The 13,678-nt window shown below is 47.4% G+C and overlaps 1 protein-coding gene across 3 annotated transcripts in view; it reads left to right on the top strand.

The window, feature by feature from the left end:
- LOC125739489 (transcription factor EC-like) overlaps positions 1-1,583 on the top strand; it is a 35,632-nt gene extending 34,049 nt beyond the window's left edge. For all 3 annotated transcript variants that reach the window (XM_049009659.1, XM_049009661.1, XM_049009660.1), the window contains one exon: positions 557-1,583. In XM_049009659.1, coding sequence (XP_048865616.1) covers positions 557-922 — 366 coding nt within the window. In that variant the 3' untranslated portion in view covers positions 923-1,583. The remainder of the gene's footprint in view (positions 1-556) is intronic.
- Positions 1,584-13,678: the final 12,095 nt, after the last annotated feature.

Below are 13,678 nucleotides of genomic sequence, written 5' to 3'. Positions count from 1 at the left end.
TCCTTGGTGATTAAAAAATCCAGGTGTTAAAATACGAAATGTAAATGTAAACTCACAGAGGAGAGGGTGCAGGAGAATGATGGAGACGGAAAAGGCTGCATCAGACCGTGGGCTGTAATTCATACACATTTGCTCGCCTGCACCCATTACATCACCATGCCGTTAAACCACAGCACAAATACATGCAGATCATCTTCTACAACTGCACTAATATTATTTACTGGATGGATGGATACTTTAAAACCTGCATTAATGATGCTGGAATCCACATTTTTGCTGAATATTAAATCTGGATTTGAAAACAAACTATAATACCTCCTCAAAATGTTATTTCACTAATGTCAATCCACAGAGCTAATTTGATATGGAATTACAATCACAATTGCTAATTACATTGTAATTATAATTACAATTTTATTAGGAGGGTGATGCAGAGCAATGCCTTGAGAGTTTGAATAAGTTCTACATTCAGTTCTCTTTGTAGTGTAATGGACGGGAACGGAGGAGTTTTGCGAAGGTTACATCCTTGCTGACCCGCTGCCCTTTGTACCTGCAGGAGCTTGAGATTCAGGCGCGAGCCCATGGACTCCCCAGCATGGCGCCCCCTGCCTTGGCCCAGGTGGAACTGTCCTCACACCTCCAGAGCCAGCCGGCTCTACCTATGCACCAGGAGGGCTCCGGTGGGGAATACACACAGAGCACAGTGAGCGTGACCACGGCCGCCTTCTCGGACCCACTGACGCATTTCACGGACTTCTTCGGCGCCACGCTAAAGGAGGAGCAGCGGCTAGAGCACATCCTGATGGACGGGCAGCTGTCCCCGTTTGGCGCCGACCCGCTCCTCTCCTCCACCTCCCCTGCCGCCTCAAAGGGAAGCAGTCGACGGAGCAGCTTCAGCACAGATGAGGGTGAAGGCCAGTGACCCGCCCACTTACTGACCACGCCCCCTCACTTACACACCTCCTCACTGACACGCCCTCGAGTGACACGTCCCAGAGGCCCCTCCCAACCTGTACTGGCCACTCTCTGGAATGATATCTGGGATACTTTCACTCTTCCTGGGCCAGACACCCTATCAGACTTGCTGGGGCTAGGACATGCTCTCTGGGATACACCCCCAGGACCGTTTGAGTGTTGGACACTATAACACCCTATAACAACCCCCCCAGTTTGTTAATGCTAGTATAAGTAAGGCAATAAATCCAGTTATCATTTAAACTAGTAAACCCTCCCTTTTCCAAAGACTCATCAAACTACCATCCCAGTACAATCGAGGTCCAAGCCTTCAGGTGCTGAACCTTCAAAGGACAGCGCCCCCTGCTGTCATCTGGACTCCACTGCGAATGGTGCCTAACATGCCAGAACAAAAGGGAGATTCAATGACCAGATTTACCAGTTAACCAGCCAATGGCCTGTTTCGATATCGTACTGAATGAATGTATATGAAAATAATAACCTTCAATATACATACATATAGCTATAACATTTTTACTTATGTTTTATATTTTATTATATTATATTTTATTATGTTTTAACCCTTCTGATCCAAAAATCTTTTGATAGCTCGCCTGTACATACATTGCCTTTACGCTTAAATATAAATAAACTTTTTTGGATAAATATGCCTCATTTTCATCCGGCAGATCCGCGAGTTTCCTCCTGCACCTTCAAGTCGCCCATAGCACGTACGGATCTATGATAAATAATTACAAATGGAATTTTGCGCACCAACCTAACATAACAATAAGAGAAAAAAAAACAGGTTTAGCTGAACAATAACTTTAATTAAAGAAATTTTTCATCAAAAACTTTGAATCATAAATTATTCAGCCACAGCGGCAGACATGCGACACAGAATCTGTTTGAGGGGAGGTGCCACCTTAACTATATATATATAAACTAATTATTTATTAGTTGTGCTTGAAGTTAATAAAGTCTTTCATTTATTTATCAGGGCAGCAAATAATTACATGGTTTTGCCACTTTTGTTTTTGTTGTATTTGTATCTCAGTGATCAAAGACACCCCAGAACTAGCCCGCATGTCATGCCTGAATACCAATGAATGTGGTATTACGAGCCGCACCGCTGAGCACGACGTGGGCTAAAACAGACCCACGGCTTTTGTTGTGTTGTACCTGAATTTTTTCCTAATTTGTGAGGATTCAAACACCAGAACGCCCCTCACCGGCAGCTGTGCAGAGATGATGCTAGTGGAATGGTGACCGTGCTAATGGCAAGAAAATGATGCCAGCTAGTAGAATGCTAATAGAATCTTGAAGGTGCCAGTAGTATGGCATGATGATGACAACAGCATGGTGATGATGCCACCATGATGGTGATGATGTGAGTGGCATGCTGATGGTTTCAGCAGTATGGTGATGATGCCAGAAGGATGGTGATGATGTGAGCAGAGGGTTAGTGATGTCAGCAGTATGGTGATGGTGATGATGTGAGCGGCATGCTGATGGTGTCAGCAGTATGGTGATGATGTCAGAAGGATGGTGATGATGTGAGCAGCACGCTGATGATGTGAGCAGTATGGTGATGATGTCAGAAGGATGATGATGATGTGAGCAGAGGGTTAGTGATGTCAGCAGTATGGGGATGATGTCAGCAGGATGGTGATGATGCCAAGAAGATGGTGATGATAGTGGTGCCATGGTGATGACCCGAGCTTAGATCCCAGATTCTATCAGAATGGCAAATGGTGTGTGGGGGATCGTGTGCATGGTCACAGGCATATAATAGAGTCTCCCTCTGCATTACTACAAGAACTAGGTGATGGAAGGGTACTCCATCTCCATGGATACGGGCGACAGATGTGCAGAGAAGGTAGGGTGGCATCACACCAATGCCAAACAAGCATCTGATGTGGATATCCTTAAAATCATCAATGTATACATGGATTCAGGTTCGTTATTTATTTTTTGTGGCACTCATTCTTGATTTATCATCGGATAAATTATTTGGTTAATTTCTAATTAACGATCTTTCACAATATTACTATTAACATTGATTTCATTTTTTTTCTAGTGGAAAAACACCTTTCGGCTTTGAGAATCGCGCTCTCTTCCTTTGGGAAGCCATTAAAAGTTTGACTCGACGCGCCGCGTTTTTTTAATGGGTTCACATCTTTCAAGAACACTTCATAAAGAGACGCGGGATTTTTAGCGGAAATGTAAAAATAACGTATTAATAATACAACACAGGCGCCCGCCTGAACCATGTTAATGCCACTCGGACGATACCCGGTAATTCTAATCAGAATCGCTCTCAATTATAGCTTCTTTGCGTCCGGCGCTTTTCTCATATTAAACCGCAACATTCGGCCGAAAATCCGAACGAGTCATACGATTGCTGTCAGGTATAAAGTAACGGATGTGCACGGGTAACTGGGCGGCGGAATTAAACAAAGTAAATATGGTCTTTTAACCCCTCCCTCGTCCAGAAACCGGCAGCAAGCAACTAATTAAAGAAACTTGACTGACTCCAGAGTCTTGAACTGGGAGACTTACTGCACAAATGTGTCGCGATTGCAGGGATAACAGTTCTTGTAGTTGTCACAACTGGGATAACAGAGTCACACCCTTCTGCTCTGCTACGGAGAAAAAAAAATCAGAAATATGTTGCAGTTCCTGCTTAGAAAAAAAGAGGTTTAAGGAACAAACAAAAGAATACTTGTCTCGTGCTGTGCGATTCAATATATTAGACTATAATGGCTGAAGAAATCGACACGTGAAATAGAATCACCGACGGGCCTGTTACACCTCTGAGAACCTGGATCCTTCACGACTTTTGATTCAGTAGAATAGCTGACAGTAACACTTTAAAATACGCAAAATGAAGCAGGGGGTGGGGTGTTATTAACATAAGATGGTTAAATTGTCAATGTTAATTGGAAAATGATAATCACGAAGCTGATGCACATCACAGGAAACTTACCATAACCTAATAAACAGACACATAAAAACATGTTAAATATGTTTAAATGCTTGATCTTTTCAGTTTACTCTGCTGCCGTCAGTAAACGTCTGATTACTGCTATTCACTCTGGGTCTAAAAAAATCCAAGGATTCCATTAGCTCTTATTTACAGTAAGTGCATAAATAAGGTAATTATGGTTAATTATGTTTTCCCTGTGTCTGTAATACCTGGAATCATTCTTTTCTAAATGTAACGGTGGTGGTTGCTTTGCCTAATGTCAACTAATGCTGTGTACGCATGCACTGTTCAGACATATATATTAGAATCCATTTTTTTCCAGGTACAAAACACCAGTTCTAAGCAGTTTTTAAATTTCCGTGGAAGTACCTCACATGCCTTTCCGTGAATATGTCAGAGCAGGTAACCTTGGACTCGAAGCCCACTGGTCCTCACGGTTCTCGAACCTTGCTTTAGAACAGCAACATCAGTGGTGCAGACCTGCCTAGTGACAGCGGGGGGGGGCTTTAACATCAGCCAACCAACAAACTCCCCAGCTTTGTGCGAGTTGTGCTGGTATGTGCGTGGGAACCCCCACAGAATGGCCCCCCATCTCTCCAATTCTCACCCCCACCCGCATCATGAACCCCCCTGCCACAGCTCTGCCAGCACTGTTAGCGGCCCCGCCACCCAAGGAGGAGTGCTGGTTAGCAAGGCTTGGCAGCGTCTGGGTGGAGGTACACACTCCTCTGAAGAAGTTTCCAGAACCAGGATTACTTCATCCTACTATTCAGATGTAATACCAAACTTGCAAGCTTGATGTGTTCCTTTGAAGACGTCTTTGGACTGGAGTCCCTGGGGGAGGTGGGAGGGGCAGATTCCAACAAGCCAATCACGAAGCCCCATTTTACGCCACATTAGAGCCAATCAGAGAGGAAGTAATACGAACGCAGGAGAGGGCATGGAATCCGTGAGAAGGTCGCATTATTTACAAGGTGGAGTCAAAAAATCTTCCTAGCCAAATGTCCAATTTCGAACGTCGTTCACGGACCGATCTTCGACTGCCAGCTGGCTGCCGCCATTTTTTCTGAGAAACACATCTGACAGACTCCACTGCGCTGGGCCCAGTAAAGACCACTGTGATGTCGGAGTTCTATGAATCAACCAGACGCCACGAGAAGAAAGAAAAAAAGAATCATCAAACAAATTGCTATTAAATGGACTCCTACTCATTTTTCCAACGCACAACAGATGGGATCTTGAGACAGGAGGGGTTACCGCGGAGACCCGTTTGGCAGAGCAGGCCAAAACTAAATGAGTTCCTGTTCGAGGCATAAAGAGATGCTAGACTCTATTAGGAACATGAAGCTGTGCAGTTTGACTGCTGCCCCTTTACACTATGCAGTGACGCTGAGCTTGCCGAGTAGGGAGTGTAAAGCTTATTGTAAAGATACACTCTGTAAGGCATACAGATAATCACACAGTAACTACGCTGAAGGGGAATCTGAGAAGAGGGGCTCGAACGTCCCCCTGTGCATATTGTAGGCAGGTAAATGACACTGTTTTCTATTTTGTCACACAATAAAGCAGAACTAAAGAGACCTGATTTTGGTTATAACTCAGTTTTGATAAAATATGCAGTTACAGTGTTTTGCCTGCGCATGGCAACATAAGCCACCCCCTCACCTGTACCTTCTGCTGGAAATAAGTCCGGCTGCCTCCCTCTGCCCCCCAGGGCCTCCCCATGGACCTGCCAGCAGAGTTTTGCTGATAATAGATGGGGTTACAGGTTATGCTTTCTGTCCTCCTCCTAATGGCAAAAAAAACAACAAAAATCCCACTCCCCCCCCAACTTTTCAGGCTCCATTTAGTTTCTGGAGAATGATGCTCAACCTCAGCCGTGACCCTCTAACCCTCCCCGTATCATGTGACCCTGGGGGGATTATGTCAAGTGCTGCTGGTTCATTTGCAATTCCGAACATGGGGGGGGGGGGGGGCGCAGGCAACGAGACCGGCACACACAAACAGCACGTGCCCCCACCTTCGAAACACGGGAGGACGCAGGCAAATAAGGAGTTTAATATGTAGGCCGGGGGTCCTGCCCGCTCACTATGTCCCCATCCCCGTCCCCCCCGGTGCCATAGTTCTGAGTAAATGTCAGCTTTGGGATGATTATGACGGGGCCCAGGATAATTGGCTATGTGTGAGGCTTCAGGTTGAGCTCTCTGATAGGCACGCCACCTGCATTATTCATCCCCCCCACCCATCTCCCGTTCCCCCAGCCAGGCCCCCGCTCTTTGGAGACACGCTCATTCATAATTAATCCGTAATTGTTTATTAAATGCAGAACCCTGACCCTAACCCAGCATAACTTTCTGCCGCTTGCTGCTTTTTACAGGTTTTTTCCCCTCCTTCCCTCATTTTAAAGACTTTAAATCCCCTGGCGATGCAGCCTTTTATTAGTTAGAGGAACTTTAAAATAAAAAGCGGAATTTGAATATCTGTGTACCTGTGCTCGCGCACGTAGGGCAATTAACGAGGCCAGCCCAGCTCAGGACAACGCATCCATATTTATGGTTTTGGTCTGTGCTGGGTTGATGCCCCCCTCAGAGGGCAATTTGGCAGAGGGCTCCGAACGTACCGGAAGGGCTTTGAAAAGCCAAGTGCGACCGTTTTCTCCCTCTTTGTCCAGAAAAGCGATTGCTTCGAATATCTCCACCTACACAGGTGTGGTTGGCACGTGTGAGAAAATGCAAAGGTATTCCTCTCAGAGGAGATATCTCGGCGTCTCCACAAGGAAATTATTCCATCTATCCAATATTAAATTAATTAAAAACAAAATATATTATGCGTTCGTGCAACGGCTAAAAACTCCGTAGGTGGTGCAGGATTCACTGATGTAGTAATTGAATTTGCCACTAGAGGTCAGCGTTGACACAGGTTTAGGGCGCAGTTCGCCGCTCGTGTAACGATCTCCAGGGTTTCCATACAGTACAGACGGCGTGGCAGTGCAAACCTACCGCTACAAATTAAAATTAAATGATTAAATTAAGCAACATGATATCAAAACCAGTTTTAAAATAATACAAAATACTTTACCGTATCTCTGTCTCCTCAGTGACTCTAAAACCTGAACAGATTGCAGCAATCCTTCAATCCTTTACGTGAAGACATCCAACTGTCCCGAGTCTAAATCTTGTCTGTTGTGACCTTGACCCCCCCCCTTCCCCCCACAGAATGGTACCTCAGAGTGATCAAGTAAGGATTCAGGGCACTGCTCTTCTGAACACACCCCAGAGCTAAAGTCCTGAGTCCTTCCTGATCTTATCTGATGCATCTGCTGAGTTACTCTGTAGCATGTAAACCTTAACCTGCAAACGATTACGTATTCAGATTCACCTTCATTAATTTATTGGATTTTAATTCCATGGGTCCCATGTGACCCCGCAGCCTTGTCCAGGATAATCATTTGGAAAATGGATAGTTGGATGGATCCTTGGTGAAGGATTAACAGTTTCCTATCAATACCAGACCTTAAATTCTCATACCGTTTCTTATAACTCGCATCTTATTGCCAAAACTATCTTCCAAAAAGCTTACTGTAGTGATTACTTCCATATGTCAGTCACCTTTAACATACTTATGATTAATAACTTCTTACTCATTGTCAGTCACCTATAAGCCTCCTGTTAGTCATTTGCATCTTATTCTTTTGCCATATATAATAAATGAATAGTGTTAACATTGTGTTAATCTTCAGGGGTTCGCCGTCAAAGTGTTCAGTCGGGATACCAGCTTTTCTGAGATTTCTGAGACCGACAGGTTTATTAACAATAACGGTTTCTCTAGACTGGATTGTCTTTACTGTTTTCATATTAATAGTTGTATTAAAAATTCCGTAGTATTTTTCCATAATGTTCACGTCAAAAATGACTTCACTTAATTTTAACGACACCAAACTTTCCGACTCTGCCGTAACTGTATTTATTGGGGTATAAAAAATAAAAGTGTCAGCCGTTAAAATATTTAAGTAAAAAAAAAAAAAAACATTCTGGAGACAGTGTGTGACAGGCACCCGACGCATTTCTGCGACACCGGACGCCAGATGCTGCGGCTGCCGTTCCGCAAATTCTTTCCATATTTCTGCACGGACGTATAAAAACGTGACGTCCTAGTTTTTATTTTAGAACAGGCCGGGTTGCAACTAACAAAACAAGACTCCAGAACGTCGGGCCATAGCACCTCATTGGAATAGCTACAAATAAAATCAATGCAGAATAAAATACAGAATGTGTAGCTAATGGTCTGGGGCCCCAGAACTGGCCGCATTACATAGTACAATAGCAACGACAAATCTGCCTCATTTCAGCTGTTTTTCACAGTACAGTGAAAATAAAACAATTGTGTTTATTAAATTCTCTTTGTTGATTTTATTAATTTAGACTTCCCGCTACAATAATGGTCATAAATTTTATAACGTCGGGCGTGTTGAAGGGGCCCCATGGATCTGTTTGCAAAGGGCCCCCAGTGTCCCTAGAATGGCCTCCACCGATCATACAAAATGCAGCCTCCCATCAGCTCTGCGTGTGGGAAGGTGGCACGGCTACCTGGCCACCGAATAACAGCCACCTTGGGCCTTTTCGCTCATGCAGAGCCTGGTAAAGGAGGGTCTAGCAGGCTCTTAGACCCGCACGCCGCATCGTCTCACTCCCTTCCCGGGATTTGAAATTAATGCCCTCTTATCCTGGCAGCTTGAGAGCGGTGAGGGCCGGCAGCTCCGAGGTAAATAAATAAGCGGGCATTTAAATAAGCCGACGTCTTGCTGGGGAGGCTCCGCCCCCAGGCAAGACAGGGCCCAAACGCTCTCCCCTTCGGCCGGATTACCGCCCCGTCGCGGGGACTGACGCCATGACACGCCACACTGTTTATGAGACAGTCCCCCCCGTCCCCTCCGCAACACCCCCCAACGTAACAAATAAACCCCGAGTGGGGATTAGAGAGCGACACACGCACCGCGCTCCCTCACGCACGCACACACACGGCAGCTAATACCCGGCACACCTTTTCATAGCCACATTATGGAATTTGTCATGTTAAGTTGGAGCTGTCACAGCTAAAACTGTGTGCGCTAATGTGTGTAATCTGCTTCGCAACACATCAATTATGATGGATATAGCAGCTGTGTGAGTTTTTATTGCGGCCCGCATGGTAATCAGTCTCTGCTCGTTACAAAGGCCTGTTTGGTAAATACGCGACTCCACCGCACAGCCAACCAGCTGCACGCCCACCTCATTACGAAGCCCAGGCCTGACGACGGATGGTCTCGACCCCCCGGGGTCCCCACCGCTCCGCCCCAGCTCTCGGGTGATGTCATCCTGTCTGGGAAACGGTGCTCAAGACCAAAAAAATTATTTTAAGAACGCAAAGGGAAACGATAAAGAGAAAGGCAGAGCGAGACTCGCGGAGTGTGTATAAAAACCACTGGATATCGCTGCACAGTCACCCGTTTGTCACTTTTCAACGGAAGAGGTGCTTTTCGCTCCCTGTATTTTAAGTAGCTTTTTAAACTTTTTTCGTACTTGTTTCACGTGTTCATTCGTTAACACTAAGGATTGTGGGTAGACCTGTCCGATGACTGGCATCCATTCCTGTACACCCGTGTGCGGATGTAGTTGGATGGTCCTACAGGCAGCAGGAGGGCACAAGAGCTGTAGGGGCTGGGCTGAGCAGGCAACTGCAAAACCCATCATGGCTTTTAGTGCCACCCCCCCCCCCCCCCCATGAATGGCTCCTATTTGGTCTGAAGCAGCTGACAGCTGTGAGCTGTCCTCGTGCACGAAACCCCACACATCACAGAAGCCTTAAATGCCACTGGACACGTTCTCTATAGGGGGCCGCACACTCTGACCACCATGTGGAAAGGAAGTTGAGAAATAAACATCTCCTAACACATCAAAGCTGGGGGTCGGGTGCTGCACCACGATCAGGTGACTTTGGGAGGCAAACTGATCCATGGTAACTTTGGGTGACAGTGTGTCATGGTGAAAAGCCAACAGGCAGGGGTGTATGCAGGGGGCGGGGCCACAAGGACACTGGCCTCATCTGAAAGCTGATTGGCCCCCTCCCTTATCACTGACTGAATCAAAGCCAATCCTAGAAAACCAAGAAAACCTAGAAGTGTCCCTGCAAACAGGAGAGGGACACCATCAAGAGGACTGTACATGAGGAGGGGCCACCACGCCCCTCCCCCTCCCCAACAAACGAAGCTACCTTTGAGCTTCGGCGGACTGACTTATCCCTGCAGTTCCGCCTGGTGCTATCTGGGGCCCCAGGAGAAATGTAAGCGAACCCGCACAGCGTGGCATGGGCATGCTGTAAATACCATGGCATATGAGATATCGATGACCGCTATTGGCTGCTGGACCGTGCCAGTCTCCTCTCCAGCAGAAGCCTCTGAAAACTGGAAACACCAGATAGTTATTCCCCTGTGAAAACTGACATGGTCCATAAGTAACATGCTCTTGGGAGGGCAGTTATTGGGATATCGCCTCTCATTGGTCACCTCAAACCCAGGGCCTACATCCGCTGCTTCCTGCAAGCTAAATAACTTTAGTACCACTCAGGGTCACTGCTAGAAATTTTGGGTCCCATGAAAGCATATCATGTTGGGGCCCCGCAACTCAGACCAATCTCATTATGTTCCAAATTTTTGAGGGTCCCTCAGAGGCCCTTGGAACGAAACTGTCCCTAACTTTCCCCCCTTTTACGGGGCCCCTGGTAGCTTCAGCCAATTGAAGTAAGGCTCTGACTCCTGGTCCCCTCAAGAGTTTCCCACCCACAACCCAACAAACTTTGACACATCTCTTGCCGGCTCTGTGCAGGAAGGCCATCCAAATGCCCCCCCCCCCCCCCCCCAATGAAGTCTCATGGTCAGACAGCACCACCTGAGCCCAGACCTCACCATTAGGCCCCAGTTGGGTGTTGGAACTCAACAAGTTTTATAATTCAAGGAAGAAGATCTTAATTTGACCACATGGCCAAGCTCTTAAACAGCAAAACCAAAACACCCCACAATGGACTTTTAAGTCATGGCCGCTGTCGTTTTTTTCTTTTTCAGAAAAAGGCAAAACGCGTACTGTCACTCCAGTGCACGCCTCCGATACGCAGCTGTGTCCCAGCTTTGAGGCATCCAGCCGTCGGACAGACCAGCTGCGACCAGTTTAGTCTGAGAAATTAAATCTTGCTCACAAGTATTCTCTTGGCTCGGGATGTTACTGCGTCTGCCCAGTAATTAGCGATACATGTCGGGAGGTGGGGGGGGGGGGGTGGTCACGATTTGAAGACTGTCCCATTTCGATGAAACAGTACAGAGTTGGGCTGTGGGGGCATTACTCACGGGAACCCCCCCCTCCTCCTCCGCAGGGATCAGCAGTAGTGACCCCTTCCATGCAGTATCTGTGGTCAGTCCCCTTCTCAGGCACACGGAGTGAGACTGCAGCAGCGCAGATTGCAGAAGGCGTTGTTTTCTTCATTTTTCTGCTTCGTCTCTGGGATGTCAGGCTGATTGAAGCTAAATCGTAACACCACGCGACTCCCCCGCGAGCATTAAAATCGTAATAAGCAAGGAAAGGCTTTTGTGGCGATGGCACAGAAGTGAAAAGGCTTGTGCACACGGCCCCCTGACTCGTGGTGAGCCTTGTTTTTCTGCCTGACAATGCATCTCCGGGCCTCCGGAGGGTGGTGGGGGGGGGGGGGGGGGTGGCGGGGTGGGGGTGGGGGGTTGGCTCCTTGTTGTTTCCATTGGCACTCCTGTCTTTGACACTGACTGCCTTTTACAGGAAGGGCCCGGAGCAGGAAAAACAAAACAGAAAGTTGTGCACTGAAGTCACCGGATAATAATTTGAGTTCTGATGACAATTATGAAGCGATCGCCGTGACGACCGGAATTCAGAAAAGGCTTCCCCTTCTATCCCTATTCAGCACACCCCCCCCCCCCCCATTCTATTTCCCCAATCTGCTCACTCGATGCAAAGCCTCCACGCTTTTCTTACTCTTCCCGCTTTTGATGAATAGTGAAGATGTTTCTGAGAGTTTATTTGCACAACCCAGCCTGGAAGATCTTGTGCGAGCAAAAGCTGAAGTCTGACACAGTCTTAGCGAAGGAAATAATGAGCCGGATTGCCAGCGATACGCGAGCACCTCACTACAGGAAGGCTACGAGGTTTAGCAAGTTCCCGGAAAGCAAGAGCGATTCCCACAAAATTGAAATTCTCCTCGCGTAACATTGACTCGCGACTCCATCGTCATACATATCCATCAAGAATAAACCTTTACTCTTATTCTTTGAGCAGTCTGTTTGGACAGCGACTTATCTCTGCAGATGTAAAAGGCAGCCCCTGGATGTCCTAAGAGGCTGTGCTGCATTCTGGGTAACCGTAGGAAGCCTGAAAGTACCCTATTGCATTATGGGTATTTGTAATTGTCAGCAGCGCACCCTTCGGTATGAAGAAATTAGTGTAAGGATGCTGCAGATGCTGCTTTGCAATATGAGTTGCAGTGAGGGACCACAGACATCATGTAAACATTTTGGGAGTCTTACAGTAATGATCGGGGACATTATTCTGTGACAGAGGGTGATGCCGCTTTGCATTGTGGGAAGGTGTCTGTAGCTCCAGGGGGCAGTGTGCTCCATCTGCCTTCATCAGGTGTGCCTTGCCTTATTCCTCTGTTCCACAGTGCTGCTCCCAGCTAATCACTCTTAATTTCCAAATCCCTGCAGGTCACATGACAGCAGAGAACCAATCCTGACAATGAGAGAGAATCCTGAGTGACATGGTTGGTCCACAAGACCAACACACTAAAAAAAATACATGGCTGACCAGCACAAGGGGCTTGGACAAAACTGTGACTTCCATTTCCCCCACAATTCAGAGCGCTGGACATACATAGCTTATGCTCCGCCTCTAGGACTTGTTGCCATAGAAATCGGTCCTCTGTCACCACGGCAGCCTTGGGCATCCTTGAAAGTCCCCTCCCCCCCCCCCCCCCGAAGTCTGACACAGCTGCACGGACGTTAAATGGTTGAGCGATCGTAATTAATCATTCATCGCTGAGGGGTGTTGCTGAGCAGCACTGGCAGAGCCCATCCTGATAAACCACGTCTGGAGGGGGCCACCCCCACCACTGTTGCCCGTGAAGATGCAGTGAAGGGAGGCTGTAGAGCGGAGCACCGAAACATCCACTCTGGGTTGGCGGTTCACACGTAGGAGTCGGTCACTCGAGAGACACCGTTGGTGGCTCAAACCCACCCATGACCACGCCGGCTTGCGGGATAATTCATATTAATCGCGTCCATCTTATTCGGCTTTACCAACAACATTATTTGGCTGCTACCAACAACAACAGTGTGTGTAATGGTCAAGCCACAAGGAAGCAGTTCCAAAGTTGTGACACTGCCTTTACGCTCCCCTCCAAGGGCACTGGGTGTTACTGCGTCCCTGGGTGCTGGCCTGGATTAGACCGCGAAGTCACAGTAATGGATTTCAGAGCAAATTTGCCAGTGTCCCATCAAGCAGGTGACTGTGCTGGGCCCAAAGGGTTGCACATGTCCACCTGGTACCCAGCATCTGGATGCATCACACCCTGGTCCCCCGCCCCCTCTTGCCTTGACAAGGTTAGTGCCAAAGCTGGGGTAGAGGGCACCCCAAGCAGGCACCCCCAGAGATTTCACACTGTCACAGGGTGAGCAGAGGAACA

This window comes from Brienomyrus brachyistius, chromosome 3 (genome assembly GCF_023856365.1).
Source record: "Brienomyrus brachyistius isolate T26 chromosome 3, BBRACH_0.4, whole genome shotgun sequence".
Lineage (NCBI taxonomy): Eukaryota > Metazoa > Chordata > Actinopteri > Osteoglossiformes > Mormyridae > Brienomyrus > Brienomyrus brachyistius.
Note: the sequence above shows the minus strand (reverse complement) of the source record. Positions and strands in the feature narration are given on the sequence as shown.